Raw genomic sequence first — 18136 nt, forward strand, 5'->3', positions numbered from 1 at the left:
ATCCGCCATATAGATCTACGCGAAGGAGGCGGCGAGGAGGGGGGGAAAAAAAACAACAACAAACAGTGGGGGGGAGGAGGAGAGGAAATATCAACCCCCCCACATCCGAGCTGCTTTTAAAAACAAAACTATTTACATATCTATATTTTCTTATTTATTGATCCACTTAAAAAGAAAAGAAAGATCCCTCCTGCACTGTGGGGCTCTACCCTTTTGCATTGGATGTTCCTGGATGTTTGCATCTAAGCAAGTCTTGCAACAGTTCAAACAAAACAAGAGAGACCACAAAAAAAAGAGAGAGAGAAAAAAAAAAGGCAGCCCCCGAGCGTAAATCTTTTTCTTAAAAAAAAATTCCTAGGAATAAGAACCAGACAGGTTGATCTCGTCAGAGAAGTGCCAAAGGAGAGATCAGGGTGCTCGGCGTTGCTGGTGGTGGGTTGTTGAGGGGGAAAGCAGCTGAGGGAAGGGGGGGAAACAGACACAGCGAGAGGGAGAGAGGGAGAAAACGAGCCCCGCGAGCTTCCAAGCCGCCTCGAATCTGGAAAGAGAAGTAAGATTGGAGAAAGTACAGCGATGCCAAGGAGGAAGCAGCAGGCACCGAAACGGGCAGCAGGTAAGAAGCCAGAACTCCCTACCGCCTTCGGCGTCTCTTTAGACCTAAACCCTCCCCTCCTCCTCCTCCACATTTTATTTTTAGGGTCACCCCTTCGGTGTGTTTTTGGAGGTGGGGTGGGGAAGGGGGGACTGCGTGTTTATATTTTCATTTTCTCCCTCTCTCCCTCTCTTTCTCATTCACACCCAAACCTTTAGCAAGTTGGATAATCTGAAACTGACTTGGAGCTAACTGCCTCCAGTTTTGCGTGTGTGTGTGTGTGTGTGTGTATATATATGGATTGGGGGGGTCCTCGTCGCTACAATCTTGTCTCCTTAAACTTCCCCCCCCCAACTTTCTTTCCACTTGGTTTTTCACCTCTATCCCCTCCTCTCCCTCTCATCCCCCCCCCCCTATTTTTTGATCATCATTCGCGTGGCACCGCAAACCATGGGGATATTTCATGGGGAGCGATTTGGCTTTATTTTGTCATGGAAGTTGCATGTATAAAACGGGGCAATGTTTGAAAACCACCGTTTCTTTAGCTTTGTTTGAGGTGTGTGTGTGTGTGAGAGAGAGAGAGCGAGCGAGCGAGCACCGGGGACGGGGGGAATTGTCTGTCTCTGTTGATGAACCCGCTGGTTGAAGTTCAAACCTTTGATCATCAGGGGCAAAAGAAAAAAAAAAACTGCAACAGGAAATAAAATGAGCATTCTGACGGTTAGGAGGCAGCCCCTTAGATTCCAATCAAATTAATCTTTCAGATTCCTTGCTTGCACGTTGTTCTTCAAGTTTATAAAAGCAACGTTTAAAGGCCGCACAGGGGTCAAATGCACCAGGGTTAGGTTTTAAGGAGCTAAAACAGTTCGCAACTTTTTGGGAAGTGTTTTGATTTGGTTTCTGGAGAGGAGTCAAATGGCGAGGCAACTGAAGTTCGAAAGTTAAGGATAGGAAATGGGCAGATAGGCCTGTACAGTAAGTCCATTTCGAAGTGGGTTTTAGTTGTGTGTGTGTGTGTGTGTGTGTGGATGTGTATGTTTAATACAAGGCTGGTTAATTGCTTAGTGAGAGAGGGGGAGAGAGAGAGGCAGAGAGAGAGAGAGAGAAATAGTTTGCTATTCTGTTTCTGGTTAGTGCAGTATGGAAGTTCATTTTTCTGCCACCAGACCCACCCACTGGAAAAAAAAAAATCAGGTTTCCACTTGATTGCCAGCTTTGATTTGACATTTGATTGATCACCTGTCATTTTGCTGCCTTTGATCTATTCATTCTTGATATATATCAATAAATCACTCACTATGGTAACCTGAGTGCCAGTGACGCAAAACTTGCCCTCTAGAATCTCTTAGCCAGACATGCACAATTATTATCTTGTTTGGCTTTAATGTGGGTGGGATTTTTCTTTTTCTTTGTGTTCATTTAGATTAGAGCTGTACAGTGACGCTCCAGTTGTTGAATTTTTTTTTTAATAAAATCCCTCCCGCATTCCCCCATCTATAAATCATCAGCTAACACTTTGTATTTCAATTAGACACTGAATAATATAGCTTTAAAATGTGGGAAAGTTTCAGAATATGCATTTCAGTAAACCTTGTGCAGTAGTGTTTGGGGACTATTCAAAGGTGAAAATTAATTTGGAGGGGGAAATGGGATCTGAGAAACTTTTACAAACTTGACCCAGTTCAATCTTTTGCTGTTGTTTGTTTGTTTGTTTGTTTTTAACACTCTATCTTTTACGTGTACAACAGTCATATAAAACTACTGACCACATGCAAATTATAGTTATAAATAACTGCAATCCAAAGATTGGTTAGAATGGTTTCATAGACAATTAGTTTAGGTGACTACAATAAATAGGCGTAATTTGCACCAGATTTTTTAGGGAGGCCTTATATGGGGTTTACTTTCCACTGTTTTGACAGACATTTAGGACAACAGCCTAAAGGTGGTACCTTTTACAGTTCACCACATGATTACCACTTAACTTATCCACACGCACCCCAAGTCACCCTTTCCTAGCAGTACAAGGTAGTTTAGATTCTCCACTTGAAGCATTTTGAAAAGGCCTTATTTGTTATGGCTCTCATTGTTTAAAGACCCCACTGATTCAAGTAAGCATTTCAGTTGCCATTGTGGATGCTAGTTATTCCCTAACCCCCTGGTCCACAATGTACACATTCCATTTCAACAATGAATACATTTTCCTTTTTGTCTGACTTGCCTAACTTGCTTTCTTTCTGGAGTGTGCTAGCATTTGGAAAGATGGGGATGGTAGAAAAGGACGATGTGAAGTACCACATGGAAAATAACACTGTACAATAGGCAGCTTGTGCTTGATAATATCATCTTAGTTAATTATACTGGTAACATCCTTGGACCTCATCCAAGGTGCCACTCCCCTGTTCATAACTTTGAAAAAAAATCTGGGTAAATGTTTTCAAACTGTTGGGTTGCAGTTTGAAGAACTTGGGCACATCTCATTCAATAATTATGTTGTGCGATATGTGGTTCTCTTTCCAAAGTTGTTCCCCTCTGATTCTCTTTGTCTTCCCTTCCATATAGTTTCAGGTGGTGAGATGGCTGATTTTTTAAAGGCAGCTCAGTTTCAGCCAATATAGCCCACCAGAATCAAGTTTATATTGTCTCAATATAACTCCTGCTTTGTTTTTATATATCACATTTTTAAAGACCATGCAACAGTGTTGTAAGCAGTGTTATAAGTTTACTTTCATTTTCCTAGCTCTAGTATAAAGTTTCTGTTTTATAAGGTGAATCCATTCAAAAGTCCCAATGCCACAATCTGCTCTTAGGCAGAATGAGGAAGGAGTGGAGTAAATACTTGATTATCCAGATATTTAGCAAAACTATTGCTTTTGCTTTCTTTATATGCAAGTTTAACGTTCTTCCCCCCCCCCCCATTTTTAAAGAAAGAAAGAATAAGCATGGTTAAGAAGGCCCATTGGTTTTTTGTTTGATTGTGGGTTTGACCGTGTTGGTTCAGAAAACTTTGCAACTTTTTAGGCCAGCTAGCCTCTAAGGGAAGTTAAGTTGTATGATTCTGGATGTGGCTACCTTGGTCATTGCTTGAAATTAAATCTTGTGCACAACTGTAAATAATTATGTCCAAGCATTGACTTTGAAAGCAGGTTTATTTGATTAATGAACAACGTAAAGGTTAGAGAGAACAAGCAAGTGAATCAGCAGGGATGTCCTACTGCTTGATGAAAATCTACCTACATGGCAATTCCCCCTCCCCCCCCCATTATTAATTTTAAGCCATGAGAGCCTTATATAATATGTTACAGAATGTTGTAATGAAGCCCTTGGTATAAGTGGATAAGTATCTCTCTGTGTGTATGGGGGCAGGGGTGTTTAGGTTTGATGATGGTACATTTTCTCCTTAGCTCATTTTACAAAACCACGCTTTTGAGTCAAGAAAACAGCGATGTCAAACACATATGTTCCCCTTGACTCATTTCTTAGCAGCTTTGTTCTTCTTTTTCACTATTGTCTGCATAATTCTTCAAGCAGATGTTTGAATATTTTTAGGTCAGCGCCTGACATTACATCATACATTTATTTGTAATGATATATTACATGTGCATTGTTATCTTCCATCCCTAAAGAGCCCAAGGTGCTTTACAGACTGTCGGTCTCATTCCCTTCTTTTCCCATGGCTGTGAGACAGGAGGAATTCTCCTGTAGCCAATGGGATTACATTGTGGTGAGAAAGATGAGCATCAGGCCGAGAATGTTGTTTCTGAATTATAAAAATGCAGCTGTCTCTGGGGACCAGCCATCGCATGACCCAACACAATTGAGGGGAAAGGAAAAGCTAGGACTAAGACTGAATTGATATGTTAATTCCATTTTTATTTCTCTATATCGGAAATAGCTTTCAAACCCAATTCCACAGGATTAAGCTCTCCTCTCCTCCTACAGCTTGTTGAGATGTGCATATTTTATTTTGTAAATCATGAATTTGCTAGTGAATATAAATCTGGACTTAACACTTTTCTTTTTGTCCCGCTTTGGTTCTCCTTCCTGTCTCTGCTGGGCCCTGATAGGTTGCCTGTTTAAGAAGCAAAAGCTCAAAAGTACAAGAGAGTGAGCAAGCAACCAGCTGCATTTACTTTGTTTACTGGAGCTAGAAATGAATAATGCAGATTTTGTTTTCATGAAAGTCCTTGTGTGGCAGTAAACATACGGCTATTAGCAATCATTACTTAAAAGTTGCAATTTGCACCTTAATAGTACGAGTTATTAAAATAGCGAACAATCCATTCAGACGGGGCAATCTGCATTCTTCTGGGACAGACTAGTGAAGACTTTGGTCTGATATATGGGATAGGAAGAGACGTGCACATGTAATAATGATGAGAGGTTTTGCTTTTATGCAATGTTACTTCTAGCCCTATTATTAGGAAGATAATAAAATCGAGTTCTAAGCAAAATAGCCCTGAATGGTACTATAGAAATTTTCAGTGTCTTTCTTTTATGCTTCCCTAGGAAAGGAAGTACACATCAAAAACATTGAAATATATCTTGCCTCAGAACTCTTCAGCTCATCTCCCTTTCTCCCAATCTTGACAGATGACACAAAAGCAAAGGTGTTCACAAATGAAGGTGGGGTGGCAGGAAAGACTGGGCTTCTCTGATGAATAAAACGGCTACTTTCTTGGCTCAAAGAGTCATCCTATTTGATAACATGTGGTTTGTGTTGAGGGATTCTCACATATGCACTGATCCATTTTTGATTTGCAAGTGTGGGCTGGGTGCATGGGGCCACAACAAGAAATGTGTGAGGTATGCAGACAGCAATTTTACTACACAGGTATAGCCGACATATGGTAAAAGTCTCCCGACTGCTTGGCAAGATGGTGATAACGCGTACACTTCCTGCTTGCCAAATGGTCATGTGCACCCATGGGTGAATTCCTACTTGGGACATGGCTGTCTTCCACTTGCCCTGCATCAGTTTTCATTTTTGGTAGTAGAAAGGGGTACTACATCAAATCTCACGAGAATTTGAACTCCACAAAAATGTTTGGATTGCCATGGTGTTCAGTCTGTCATTGATATGGGACTATTAGTAACTTGTAGCAATTTAGAGGCTTTCCCTTGATTATTATCAGTTATTTCCATAGTATTTTGCAGTGCACATACAGGACTTTACAGTTTTTAATCTCATATCTTCTCACATCATCTGGGTGAAGTTGGTTAGGCTGAGAAAATTCCTTGTCCAGGGCTGGTTTGATAGACATGAATGAACAGCAATTTCTCCCTGGGCTTCCCATGTAGACAGTCTATATTCTATACCAGCCTTCTCCAATCTGATACCCTCCAGCTGTTTGACAACAAATCCCATCATCCCTGACCCTGCTGACTTGGGCTCATGGGAATTGTGGTCAAAAACATCTGGAGGGCACCAGGTAGGGGAAGGCTGCTCTATACATGGGCTCAAAGCATTTATTGTATCTTAGCAAATTGCCATTATACACAATTACAGGAAAGAAAAATAATTGTTGAATTAAAACTCTACTACTGAACCATGAGAAATTGAATAGTTTCCCATAATGCCTTTAAACTCTGTGACACACATCTGTAGAGCATTGACAAGAAATTTAGATGTTCTGAAAGATACATATTTGTCAGAATTAGACAATAACAAACAAACCGATATATAGGACACCATTTCTTTTCCCCACTTTGTATTTACACCTCTGGGTCCTTTCATCTCAGATGTTCTCACACTCTAGACAATAGCATAGCCATTTTTTCCTTCTGATTCAAACATTAGGATTTTTAGAGGCCTTCAGGAAAGGCGCTTCCAGTGGGCCTATGTCATCCAGAAGGAGTGAGGGACACCCTTACCAAGACATTTGTCATACCGCTTCTGACTAACGATGGTCCTCCATGCAGAATAAGAATGGCAATGCAGTTGGGCTGGAGAGCTCTTTGGTCATCTTTACACCCAAGCAGATGCTTAACTACACTGGCCTCTGGAGCTAGTTCTCCTGAAGCATCTATTTTACATAGCTCATTCCAACTTCCACTAAGATAACACATTTAGGGTGGAATCCTATGGCCACTAGTCAGTGGCTAGATGGCCATGGAATAGGTCGGTTTCTGGGAACCAATCTCAGAGCCTGCGCTTCGAGGTTGGCTCCTGGAGAACTGACCCCCACCCCCTCGGATGTCACCTCATAGGCAGTGCGGATTGGCTCTGTGCTCGTAAGAGCAGCACAGAGCCATGAAAACGGGGATGTGTGGAGTGGGGAGGTTGGAAATGCCAATACAACACATACTATGTGTTGTCCGGCTGCCACTTCCCACGCTCCAAGGTCCCGCGGCTAGACAGCCGAAATTGGCTGTCTAGCCGCAAAAACCGGGCGGGAGGAGTGAGGACAAGATCTGCTCCTCACCACTCCTGCTGCCCTGCACTGGAAAGATGGTTGCCCCCGGGCTCAGAGGCAACTGTCGATCCAGATAGGATTGCTCCCTTAATTTACTATATCACTAGAAGAGACATTTCGTGGTTTTACCCCCTCTTTGTTGTACTTCAGACTCCCTTGAGAACATTGCTGCAAAAAACCCTACTCCAAACCAGTGTACCTGTGGGTTTTGAAAGGGGGGATTAACAGCTTCCAACTATGTATGATATGAGATTTCCCCCCCCACCCCCCCACCCTGAAATCTCTCTGAATTTACCCAAACTGTTCTACCTTTCCTCAAAACTGCTTAGATGTTATATCTGGGCAGGAATATGGGATTTAACTTCCAGTGGAAATTGGTGTAATCTAGAAAATCTTTTCTGACCTCCCCACAATTATTTTGCTGAAGACATAACCTTGTTGAGTTTGGTTTTACACAAAATTTAGTGTCCATTTTTCTTCTAGCTGTGGCAGCTGAAATACTCAACTTGAGTAGATGAAGAACCTGTTATACTTTTGTTTAATAACAGCCAAACAATTGCATTAATCTTTTGTGAAGAACTTCAGAGCTCAAATGTTAATTTGTGGGAGAAATCCAATCCGGTTTTCTGTGGGTGACATATTAGTTGCAAATGCAGACTTCTTTCTTTTAAAAAAATACTCTTTATTTAGAGTTTTTCAGATTATATTGCAGGCAGGGAAAGATGTGTGGGCGACACATTAAACCAAACTCCTTTTCATAAGGTCTGGCTATGAAAAATAGCCCTTTGTTAATTTTATTATGGCATCTTTCTTTCTGAAATTAAAGACATTTGTAAAGGGGCTTTTTTTTAACCTCCAGAACATGCTCCCACAAGCAGTGGGGTGATTTTGGGAGCCTGACACTTGAGCCAGCTGGAAAACATGTTTGTTTCACAGCAAAAGAGTTTAGTTTAATTCATTTGGCAAATTGGAATGATTGATTTTTGTGTTGTCTGTTTTAAAAAGGGAGAAAAAATAATTTGCGGGCTTGTCGGTTCAGCCCAGGAGAACCTTTGTCTCATAGAGTGCATCTCATGTCTATGAATGCTTACTCAGAAGTGACTCCTACTGAAACCAGTGGGGCTTACTTCTGAGTATGTTCACATAGGATTGCTGCCTTTGCTTCATTCCAATATGTGGCATTGACAGGAGGGTGAAATTAGGCCCTTAATCTGCAAAATAAAAGGGTATTGTTAGGGTTATGGCATGAGTTATATATTTTGCCCTTAGCCTTCCTGTCTAACTTCCCTGCACAGTCCTTGCAGAGGTCTGGTTCTTTTTACTGTAGTCGCTTTATGGTCCTGTAGCAGTGTTTTCAGATCAATGGCATTATTACTACTGCATTTCCTTTCCATTACAAATGCGACTCTGAAATTTTTCTACATTGCCCCCCCTGCTTTGCGCCCAAACTGGAAAGTAAATGGGGTCTGGTGGTGGTAGTGGAAGAAAAGATAGTGCAGTCATTAAAGGGTATTTAAAATGGACACTCTACCTAGGATTGCAGCATCAGCTCTCCAAGAAATAGGATCTAAATATTGTGAACATCAGATTCCCTCACCTCCCACCTCACCCCCGCATGTGCAAAGTGCCATTTAGCTTTAGAAACTGAAACAGCCTTTTTTTTTATACTAGGATGACCTCTGACGTAAGGCACTTATTCTGGTTGTTTTAGTCTTTTTTAAACCAAATGCTTAACACAGTCATTTGCAAGCTAGAAATATCTTCATCATGAAATATAACTACAGAACAGTGTCTTTGCAAGATTTCTTGGGGAAATGGGTCACAGAGGAGCACTGTTTCCCATTAGATTTACACATTCCTTATAGTAACTGATGTTGATCATTACGCTTTTTTTTTTTTTTGAAGAGGGGATTTTTAAATTGCTAAACACACACACACACACACACACACTTAAATTAGGAGATAAGCATTGTATTAAAGGTTTAGATTGGAAGAATGATCTTTCTTACTCAAGAAGCATGGTTTTACCACTGGGAACGAGAAAGAAAAAGTTCCAACAAGAGCTACCTCTCATCGCCCACATAAGTTCTGGAAAAAAATGCATTGTTTATTATATATGGTTTGCAGTTATGTTGTTTAATACTCTCCAACAGATCTGGTCAAGGCTAAACTGAATCTTTTCTAGAAAGACCTATGTGTAAATAAGTAAAAACAGCCAAGAGACTTGTGGCATCTTAAAGACTAAGAAATGTATTATGAGTTAAGCATTCATGAATCTGATGAAGTAGTCTGTAGTTTGCAAAAGCTTATGCCATAATAAATTTGTTCACTTTTAAGGTGTCACAAGACCCTTTGTTGTTTTTGCTACAACGGACTATGACAGCTACCCCTCTGGAAAATATAAATAAGCGTGCACATGTGTTTCTCCATGTTTTCAGTCAGCATGCATACATCCTGTCATGTGCATTAGTCTTCCAAATTGCAAAACAAACAAACAAACAAAAAATTTAAAGCAGCTCAGGGCAATTTAAGATAATTGTTTTCTTACAGAACAAAACAACTCCCTGCTCATCCTGAAAAATGTGATTAAGTTTTGCCATAATAAAGTCTTCACATGCTTGTACTTGTGGTATAAATGGTAGAAAAGACAGTACCTGCATTACTTTGGTGTGGTTACTTTGCTTTGACCATCGCTCGCCAAGTAAAATTGTTTGGTTCTAACTGATTCCATCACCCATTTTCAGGTGCTGCTTCAAAGTTCATTTCAATTACATTTTCTATTAGGGGCAATTAAATTCAAACATATATTAGCTAGGAGCTGTGTTATAATGCTTACGCGTGAGTAAGGTGTGCGGGAAATGTACTCTCTTCCTTTTAAGCTCTTTGTGATGATAAACATAATATTGCTCAACTTTATTGGGAGAAAAAAATTCTAAGGAAAAAGTTGCAGCATTAATGCTGCATTTTTATTGTATTAATGGAAATGAGATGCTGTCTTTGCTCTTTCATCTCTGCATATTGTATCTATTATTTCTGTATCTTGCTCTTTGCTGGGTAAGTGCCTATATTCTCTCCTTGCATTCAGCATAAAACTGCTATCATCTAATGATACCCTACCTCATTAAAGTTGTTCATGATGCAAAAGGGACTGTGATAGGCGCCGTCTTCTACCATAAATGGTTATGGAAAAGCAGAGCCACTGAACGTCTGAAAATAACATGATCCATCTTGAATAACCGTTAAAATTGGGCATGTCAGAAAAGAACAACAGCAGCCAGTAACAGAAACTTTTTTACTGGGAAAGAACAGGTCCATAGCCCCAGGTGGCAAATATGAGAAGCAATAAGGTTTTTAAGAAGCTTTTGGTTCTTCCTGTATCACTCTCAAAAGACTAATTTAATTGAAAAACCTGTTGTGCCTGGGTTTGTATATGTAGAAGAGAAAAGGCCCAATTTTCCTAAAGGATTTGTATTCTGGTGTATAATAATATATTTTTTTTAAACAAACAAACTTCTCAATTCTTGTCCCCCTACCCCCTGAAATATCAAACTAAGATGTAGCTGTTGTTAACTTGTAAAGAAATCTTCTTGTATATTGCTATAAGAAAATGGTATTAAATATTCCCAAAGCGTCACTCCTGCTTATGATATTTGGCCTGTTTCTGTAAGATTCCTGTACAGTTTGCCTTGGAAAAGAAACATCATGCTGTTCGTGATTTTAACGAAAATAATTATATCCGTCAAAATCCACTGAGCATTTTCAGCTCTTAGTGTAACTGTGTTTGGGAAATAAAAAGGAACAAATACTTCGGGCTGAATCGAGGAATTAGAATGTAGAGGTTAAAAAGCCTCTGTATATCCGTGGTGTTTTTTCACTGATACCATTTAGATTGAGAGCTTGTTCTATTCAAGGAGAAAAAAACGTTGGGGCTATGAGATGGTGGTGGTAATGAGGTATGTTTCACCCCACATTGTTCTATAAATTCCCTTCACAAATGGCCAGGTCTGTGATTTTACGTGTACAGAGACAATAATTGAATTTTATTCCACAAGGTGAGTTTTTCTAGGAAAAGAGCCAAATCGCTTAAAGCAGCCTTCCCCGAACCTGGTGCCCTCCAGATGTTGACTGACCATTGGTCATGCTTGCTGGGGCTGATAGGATTTGTAGTCCAAAACCATCTGGGGAAGGATGTCTTTCAAGATGTCAGTGTGGGATATGAAAGAGACAAAAGATGCCCTTTAGAGATGTGTTCCGACGTCTTCAGCTTGGCATTTGAACTATAGCATTGATAAGCATGACCAAAGCAACAGAAGAGCAACTAACCAGTGATAGGAAGGTCCTCTTAAGTCTTTCAAAATGGAGAAAGATGGCACTCAAGTTGAGTAACTAAAATAGCAAAGTAGAATAATAATTTAAAGCTAGGAAAACAGTAGTGCTTTAGCCATCCTGGCACCTGTACAGATCTCCCTGTACTGATAGACAGGAATCAGTCTATCAAAGTGGCTCTTAGCATTTGCTGCCTGAGCATTGCCAAGGGTTCTATCAAAGTTATTTATTTATCTAAGCACTTGGGATAGGGAGATATGTATCCTTATTCTGTCCTTGCTATTGGGCAAATTAACAGTGCAATTGTATACATGTTTACTCAACAGTACTTGGTGGCTAGGTTGCTGCATGGGACAGACTACTGTGACCATCTTACACCTTTGCTCAGAGAACTTCACTGGCTGCTAAGATGTTACTAGGTCAAGTTTAGAGTGATGTTATTGACATATAAGACCCTAAACAACTTGGGAACAAGTTACCTTCTCCCCTATTAACCTGCCCATTCATTGAGATCTACAGAACAGGGCCTCCTGGTTGTTCTGTCATCTTCACATATACATCTAACTGCAACTAGGGGGAGGGCCTTTTTGGTTGTGGCACCCTGCTTTTGCAGTTCTCTCCTCTCAGCAGTATGACAGACATCAACCCTGATGGTATTTCAGTACCTGTCAGCAATGCATTTGTTTAACCAAGCATTTGCAGATTTTAATGCCTTTGTTAGATTTTCTGTTTTACTGTGGATTTTATCTCAGCTTTAAGTGTTATTATTAATGAATATTGTATACCTCCCTGGACTTTGTTAATAAAGGTGGTATTTATTATTTATTTAAAACATTTATATAATAAGTAAGCCCATTGAGTTTAATGGGACTTATTCCCTGGGTGCAACCCTATGGTTTTCAGTCCTGATAGACAGAGGGCTCCAAGTTTGGAATCCTCCACCTATCCTATGCTCTCCTGCCAAGAACCAGCCAGGACAGGAGAAGGGAGGAGGTGATTTCACCTTGGTTCTTCCATTTAAAATACAAAAAGCAGCTAAATGGGCCTCTTAGTCCATCTAGCTGACTTAACTTTTGGTGGGTAGGGAGGGGATTGGAGAGGTCCTAGGATGCTGGCCTCTCCCCTCCCTCCCCTCCCACCAGCACACCCCCTTTTCTCTGTCTCTGACTTCTCTTACGAAGTTGCAAGCAACGTCATAAGAGAAGCTTTCCACGGTAGCTGGGAGGGGGCGGGGGAGATCCATGATCAGATATCTTCCTCTATGCTCATAGCTCTGTCTGTGGGTGTGGAGGAGGAGATCCCCAGACACTGTCTAGGAACCATAGGATTGCTGTCTAGGTGTGTATAAGAATGCGGCCTAAAGTACTGAGATATTGACTAGTTCAGTTGTATAACAGAAGACCCTCAGATCCCTGATAAAGTAGTGCTATGTTCTAGCTTTGGGGATTCATCCTGCATTTCATATTAACTGACTTTTTTTTAAGTACATTTATTTCAAATATTCCTTCTATCATGAAATTCAAGGTGGAATACATAGGGTTCCCAGGTGGTTTCCAGGCACTGACATGGCCCAAACCCGCATAGCTTCAGCAGGATCATAGCATCATGTGTCTTCAGATCCATGTGACAAATTTTTGCCATCAGTGGTGCAAAGGAGATGTTACTCTATCTAAGTTGGATAAGTCTGGAACTGATAGGAAGCAACGGCTTTCTCTCTGTGTTTATGCAAGCATTTTCAAGAGCTGTGTTAAATATTCTGCAGTTTTGATTTTTCACCTAGAAAAAGGGCAATTTCAGTAAGGTAGAAATGTTACTGAAAAAGCGTTCCTGTTTGTTGCGTTCCTGTTTGTCACCTTGGCTTCCTTTTGTTACTCCTGCTTGAGCACCATTTGTCTCCCTGGTTGCTGTTGGTTCTCCTATGGAAGGGTCATAGATCAGTGGTTGAGCACAAGGTTTGCATACAGAAGGCCCCAGATTCAATATTTTGCATCTCCAATTAAAAAGATCAGGTAGGTGATGTGAGAGACCCCTGCTAGAGACCCTGGAGAAATATTGTCAGTCAACATAGATAATACTGGGCTAGATGGAGAAACCTTCTGACTTGGTACAACACAGCTTCCTACATTCCTATGACTAGACACAAGATAATGCAGTAAAAAGTATGGCATCACAACTCTACATAGCCAATCAGTTTGGCGCCATGACTGCAGCATTGAAGACAATTGAGAACAAAGCCAATGATGAAGTGAACATTTTCACAAGGAGTCCTGAAAAACTACTGACAAATGGAGACATCTTTCAGCACTCCCAAAAACATTTGTGGGAAACGTTTTTGGCTCAGACAAGGGTATGCCCAGAGCAATGTATCTATACAGCATTCCCCAGCAATGATGTCACAGTGGCCAATTTTGAAAGGTGCTCTGCAAAGGAAGCATAATTGAGTGTTACCCAATATCAGGGGACTAACTAACACTTCATTTGCACAACATGCTTTCCCCATCAATGGATGATCAGCTTCCCACAATTGAGAATAGCAATTCCCTCATCTGTACTAAATGCATTTGCATGGGAATTCCATATGCAAGGGTCCTGGTGGGAATTCTGCCATGATGGGAAAAACATGTAGTATTGTCACAAAATAAAGCCAATTATAATGTTTCACTGGCATCACATTATGACAACATTGCCAGCAGATAGCTTAGCAAAAATGTGAATGCGTAGGGTGCCAGACCAAATAAGATTTATTCACTTTAGAAGTATATTTTGGAATTGTACTGCTGATCAGTATGCCATAGGTTTGTGCTTATTTTTGGTCTTTGGTCAAGCCAGGAAGGAAGAGCCACCATAATGTGAGCAGCAAGATATTTCAGTGGAGTTCAAGGACTGGAATATGGAAATCCAGTACCTAGAAATATTCTTGAGATTATTAGAATGCAGAACCAATTCACCCATAGGCTTACTTTGGGCCAAAAGAGACATTACTTTGTGTGTCTAGCAGCTTTTTTTTTTCTTTTCTTTTTTTCCATTTTTACCCTAGAGTAGGTACAGGGGGATTTTAAGCTGTGGATTTTAAAAGCTCCCCCCCCACACACACACACACTTATTCCCCACACTAGGGTCCTGATCTGGATCGAGGTGCTGCATCTACTCTAGAGTAAAAATGGGGGGAAAGTCATAGCTGCTAGACTCACATTTAAAGAAGGTCTGTTTTGGCCCTTTGTGTCCACAAATGTCAGGTCCCGATGTTATCTAATCTATTCATTACATATATATACTGCCCAATAGCAAACGCTATTTGGGCGGTTTACAACATGTGGTTTATACCAGTGGTGCTACAGAAAGAAAGGGGAGGGGAAATGGGGACTGAGAGACAGAGAGAGAGAGAGAGAGAAAAGGAGGGAGGCCAAGAAACAGAGAGAGGAAGAGGAAGAAAAGGACAGAGAACAGGGATAGAGTTGGCAATATTATATAGGCAATATAATATATGATCAATCATTAGAGATGGGCTCCATTCTGCAAGTTGTGATTATAAGTGGGTTCAGAGTCTGAAAAAATTTATAGCGTACTTAGCATGATGGCTAATCCAGCCCTGAAAGCTATTATCTCATCTATGACACGTTGCTATTTGGTGTTCCTCACCCAGGATCCATGTTCATGTCATTTTTTCTCAGTAGAATTTATAATTATCAGATGCTGTTGTTCTTTCCTTTAAAGATTGCGGAAAAGGCTGCTATGTAGCACTGTATAGGGGTTAGGGGTGTTTTTGAACCATATTCTCACAACTTTGTGTCAGCAGTCTAGTGAGGCACCAGTAATACACAGGCAGGGCTTCCAAATTGATGTTTATGAGAGAGGAAGAAGTGCCCCCCCCCCCCATGCACATATGGAAATCCACCTACCCCATGGCTGGCTTTGGGTACATCATGCACAGGGCTAACCCTGCCATGAAGCAGGGTGAGATGCTCACATCAGGTGGGAGAATTGCACCGTTTCCCCCTGTCCCCACCTCAAGAATGGGCTGCTACTGCTACTACCCCAGTGGGTGCTTTGGAGGGACACGCCAGCTGCTTTCCCACTGTAGCATTTGCGGCAGAAAGAGGGTAGCTGGTGGGGCTCTCTAGAGCAGCCATCCGCCCTCTGTTTGTCTCATCATGCAGGAAGCCATGCAGCTGGAAGGAGCAGCTGCAAGGGATCTCTCAAGAGCTTGCCCAGGTGTTGAGACCCAGTTGAGAGCTCACCAGAGCCTCACAGCCATGTCTTTCAGCCATGCAGCTCTCTGTGTGACGAGGCAAACAGAGGGCAGGCAGTGGCAAAAACAGAGGGTGGGCAGGGGAATGGGAAGGGGGTAAGGGGTGCAGGGGTGGGATGGGGGAAGGGCATCATGGGATGCAGTGGCAGCAGGAAGAGACATGACGTGACAGCAGTGGCAGGTGTTCTCTCCCACCTCAGGCAGGAAGAGAAGTTGTGCTGGGGCTGATTGTGCATATGTGAGACTCAGGATTTCAGCTCATGTGTCATACCTTCTTAGCTTGCCAATGGTCATGCAGACACTGTTTCCCATTTATCCCACACAGTGGCATCTACTCTGAAATGGGGAGCAAAGTTTGTATGTTTGTTTAATGAAAGGTTTTTAAATCACCCTTCATCCTTGTGGAAACTAGGGTGGTGTACAACTATAATTGAAGCAATACAAACACATCATCACGATAAAACAAATAAGGCAGCTAGTACAATAAAATAGGCGAAGTCAGCCAATTAAAATGCCTGGATAAACAGAAATGTTTTGAGCTGACGCTGAAACAATTGCAGTGTTGACACTAGTCACACCTCCATGGGGAGGGCATTCCACAGTTAGGATGCCACAACCGAGAAGGCTCTCTCTTTCTCCCTTGTTGACATGTAATGTACCTGAGGAACTTGGGGAAGAGCCTCCCTTGATTATCTTAAGTCATGGGCATGCTGGTATAAGGACAGGTTCACTTTCAGATATTTGGGTCAAAGCTGTCTAGGTCTTTAAATATAAGCACCAGCACCTAGAATTGGGCTCAGAAGCAAAAGTGGTCCTTCTTCAGAATTGGTGTCATATGATTCCATCTGGCTGTACTGGTTACTAGAGATTTCAGAGAAATCCACAATGGAACCAGATGAGTTCAGATTTTCAAGAATCTGACCTGTGGATTCTGCAGCGGGCTGGCTTTCCCCTGTCAGGCAGATTCTGTGGACTTACAGACCAGTTTTCTAACTTTCCTGGATTTTGCACAAATTTTGTTGTAGAAAAATACACAAAAGAAAGAAAAAACTGCCAAAAACATGTATTTTTTCACCATAGGCTAAAGTGCAAAAATATGCATTTTGAGGAAATTTGCACATTTTCACATGTGTGCATTTGCACAAATGCACCTTTGCATAAATTTGGAAACAAAACAATCTGATTCTGTCAATGGGCAAGCAGTGGAATGAAAGGCACCTGACAATCCACAAAACAAGCAGAACGGATTGCACACAATCCATACATCCCCTACTGGTTACAATTCCGGTTACTGCTTTCTGCACCAGCTGAAATTTCCAGGTCATCTCTAAGGCCAGCCCCATGAACAGCTCATTATAGTAATCCAGTTGGGAGGTTGCCAGAGCATAAACCACTGCCCTTCAAGCTATGCAGAATATCAGTGTTTCAAATATTCTGAAAACTGAAAATATGGTTATTGCTTTCCCACTCTGTAGGTTGATCCTTCTTTTCCATAGTGCTGGTGGTGGTGGTAGAGAGGTATAGAATAAACTCAATCAAAATGCATCATTGTTTAGTATCGCAAATAAAAACTGCACTTGGCAGATTTTCCCTTAAAGCACCTCTTAATACATATTGTCAAAATGTCTAAAGATGTCTCTTACGCATAAGCATTTAATTATTTGTGACACTCAAACTAATATTCAGAGGTGTGGGGAAAAAAAATAATGGTATTAAATATTTTCTCTTGTCAAAAAGTAACAAAACATTGCCTACATGGCAAACTCGTCATTATTCTAGTGTAACTTATTTCTGGCATCTTTTTAAGGATGATGAGTTTGAATGAGATTTTTGACATCCATATCATGGTCTTGATATTTTATGTGCCATTTCATTTTGATTTATTTAATAAAGTTTTTTTCCCTTAAAGCACTTCTTACTATGTATTGTCATATCCTGCCTTACCTTATGAAAACTAACAGCAAAAGCACCAATAAAACGTCCTAATTCAAAGCAGTTGAAACATTGCTGAAAACAGCACATTCCCTTTAAAAAAAATCAGGACTAGGAGAATGCACCCAGCTCATGCATCTCCTTTTGAACCACTGAAGGCCCGCAGTTACAGATACACTTTGCACTTTTTCCAGAAGTGAGAGCAGGGAGGCATGTTGATGGATTTCTTCCATGTGGTCATTCTAAAGACTTGGGGCTGGCACTAAAGAAATGTAAAGAAGTGATGTGAATGGTAGCAGGAACACATACAGTTTGGCAAAACTTGGGAGCCTGTTGGATTTTCTTGGAGCCAGTTTGAAGAGAAGGAGAAAGCAATTTTTTCCCTATCCACTCATCTCTGTTCTCATCTTTTTGTGCAATATTTAATTGAGAAGTGCTGGGCCAGGAGGACCGGCATCAAAGGTAGGCATGGTCAGGCACACGCTGAGGGCCCTTACCCCATGAGGGGCCCACTGACACGAGCCCCCAGGAGTTGTTCCTCCTCTCCATCATTGCAGCCTGCTTATTCACCTGCCTCTCACTCTGGCCCAGACAATGGTGGTGGTGAGAAGAAGAGCAGGA

General features: G+C 41.2%; 1 protein-coding gene across 1 annotated transcript in view; it reads left to right on the top strand.

The window, feature by feature from the left end:
• Positions 1–476: 476 nt before the first annotated feature.
• TSHZ2 (teashirt zinc finger homeobox 2) overlaps positions 477–18136 on the top strand; it is a 488278-nt gene continuing 470618 nt past the window's right edge. The window contains exon 1 of the mRNA XM_084854168.1: positions 477–613. Coding sequence (XP_084710294.1) covers positions 574–613 — 40 coding nt within the window. The 5' untranslated portion in view covers positions 477–573. The remainder of the gene's footprint in view (positions 614–18136) is intronic.

The sequence above is a fragment of the Heloderma suspectum genome, chromosome 4 (assembly GCF_057233095.1).
Source record: "Heloderma suspectum isolate Gila_16-S chromosome 4, 16-S_ref, whole genome shotgun sequence".
In the NCBI taxonomy this organism is placed as follows: Eukaryota; Metazoa; Chordata; class Lepidosauria; order Squamata; family Helodermatidae; genus Heloderma; species Heloderma suspectum.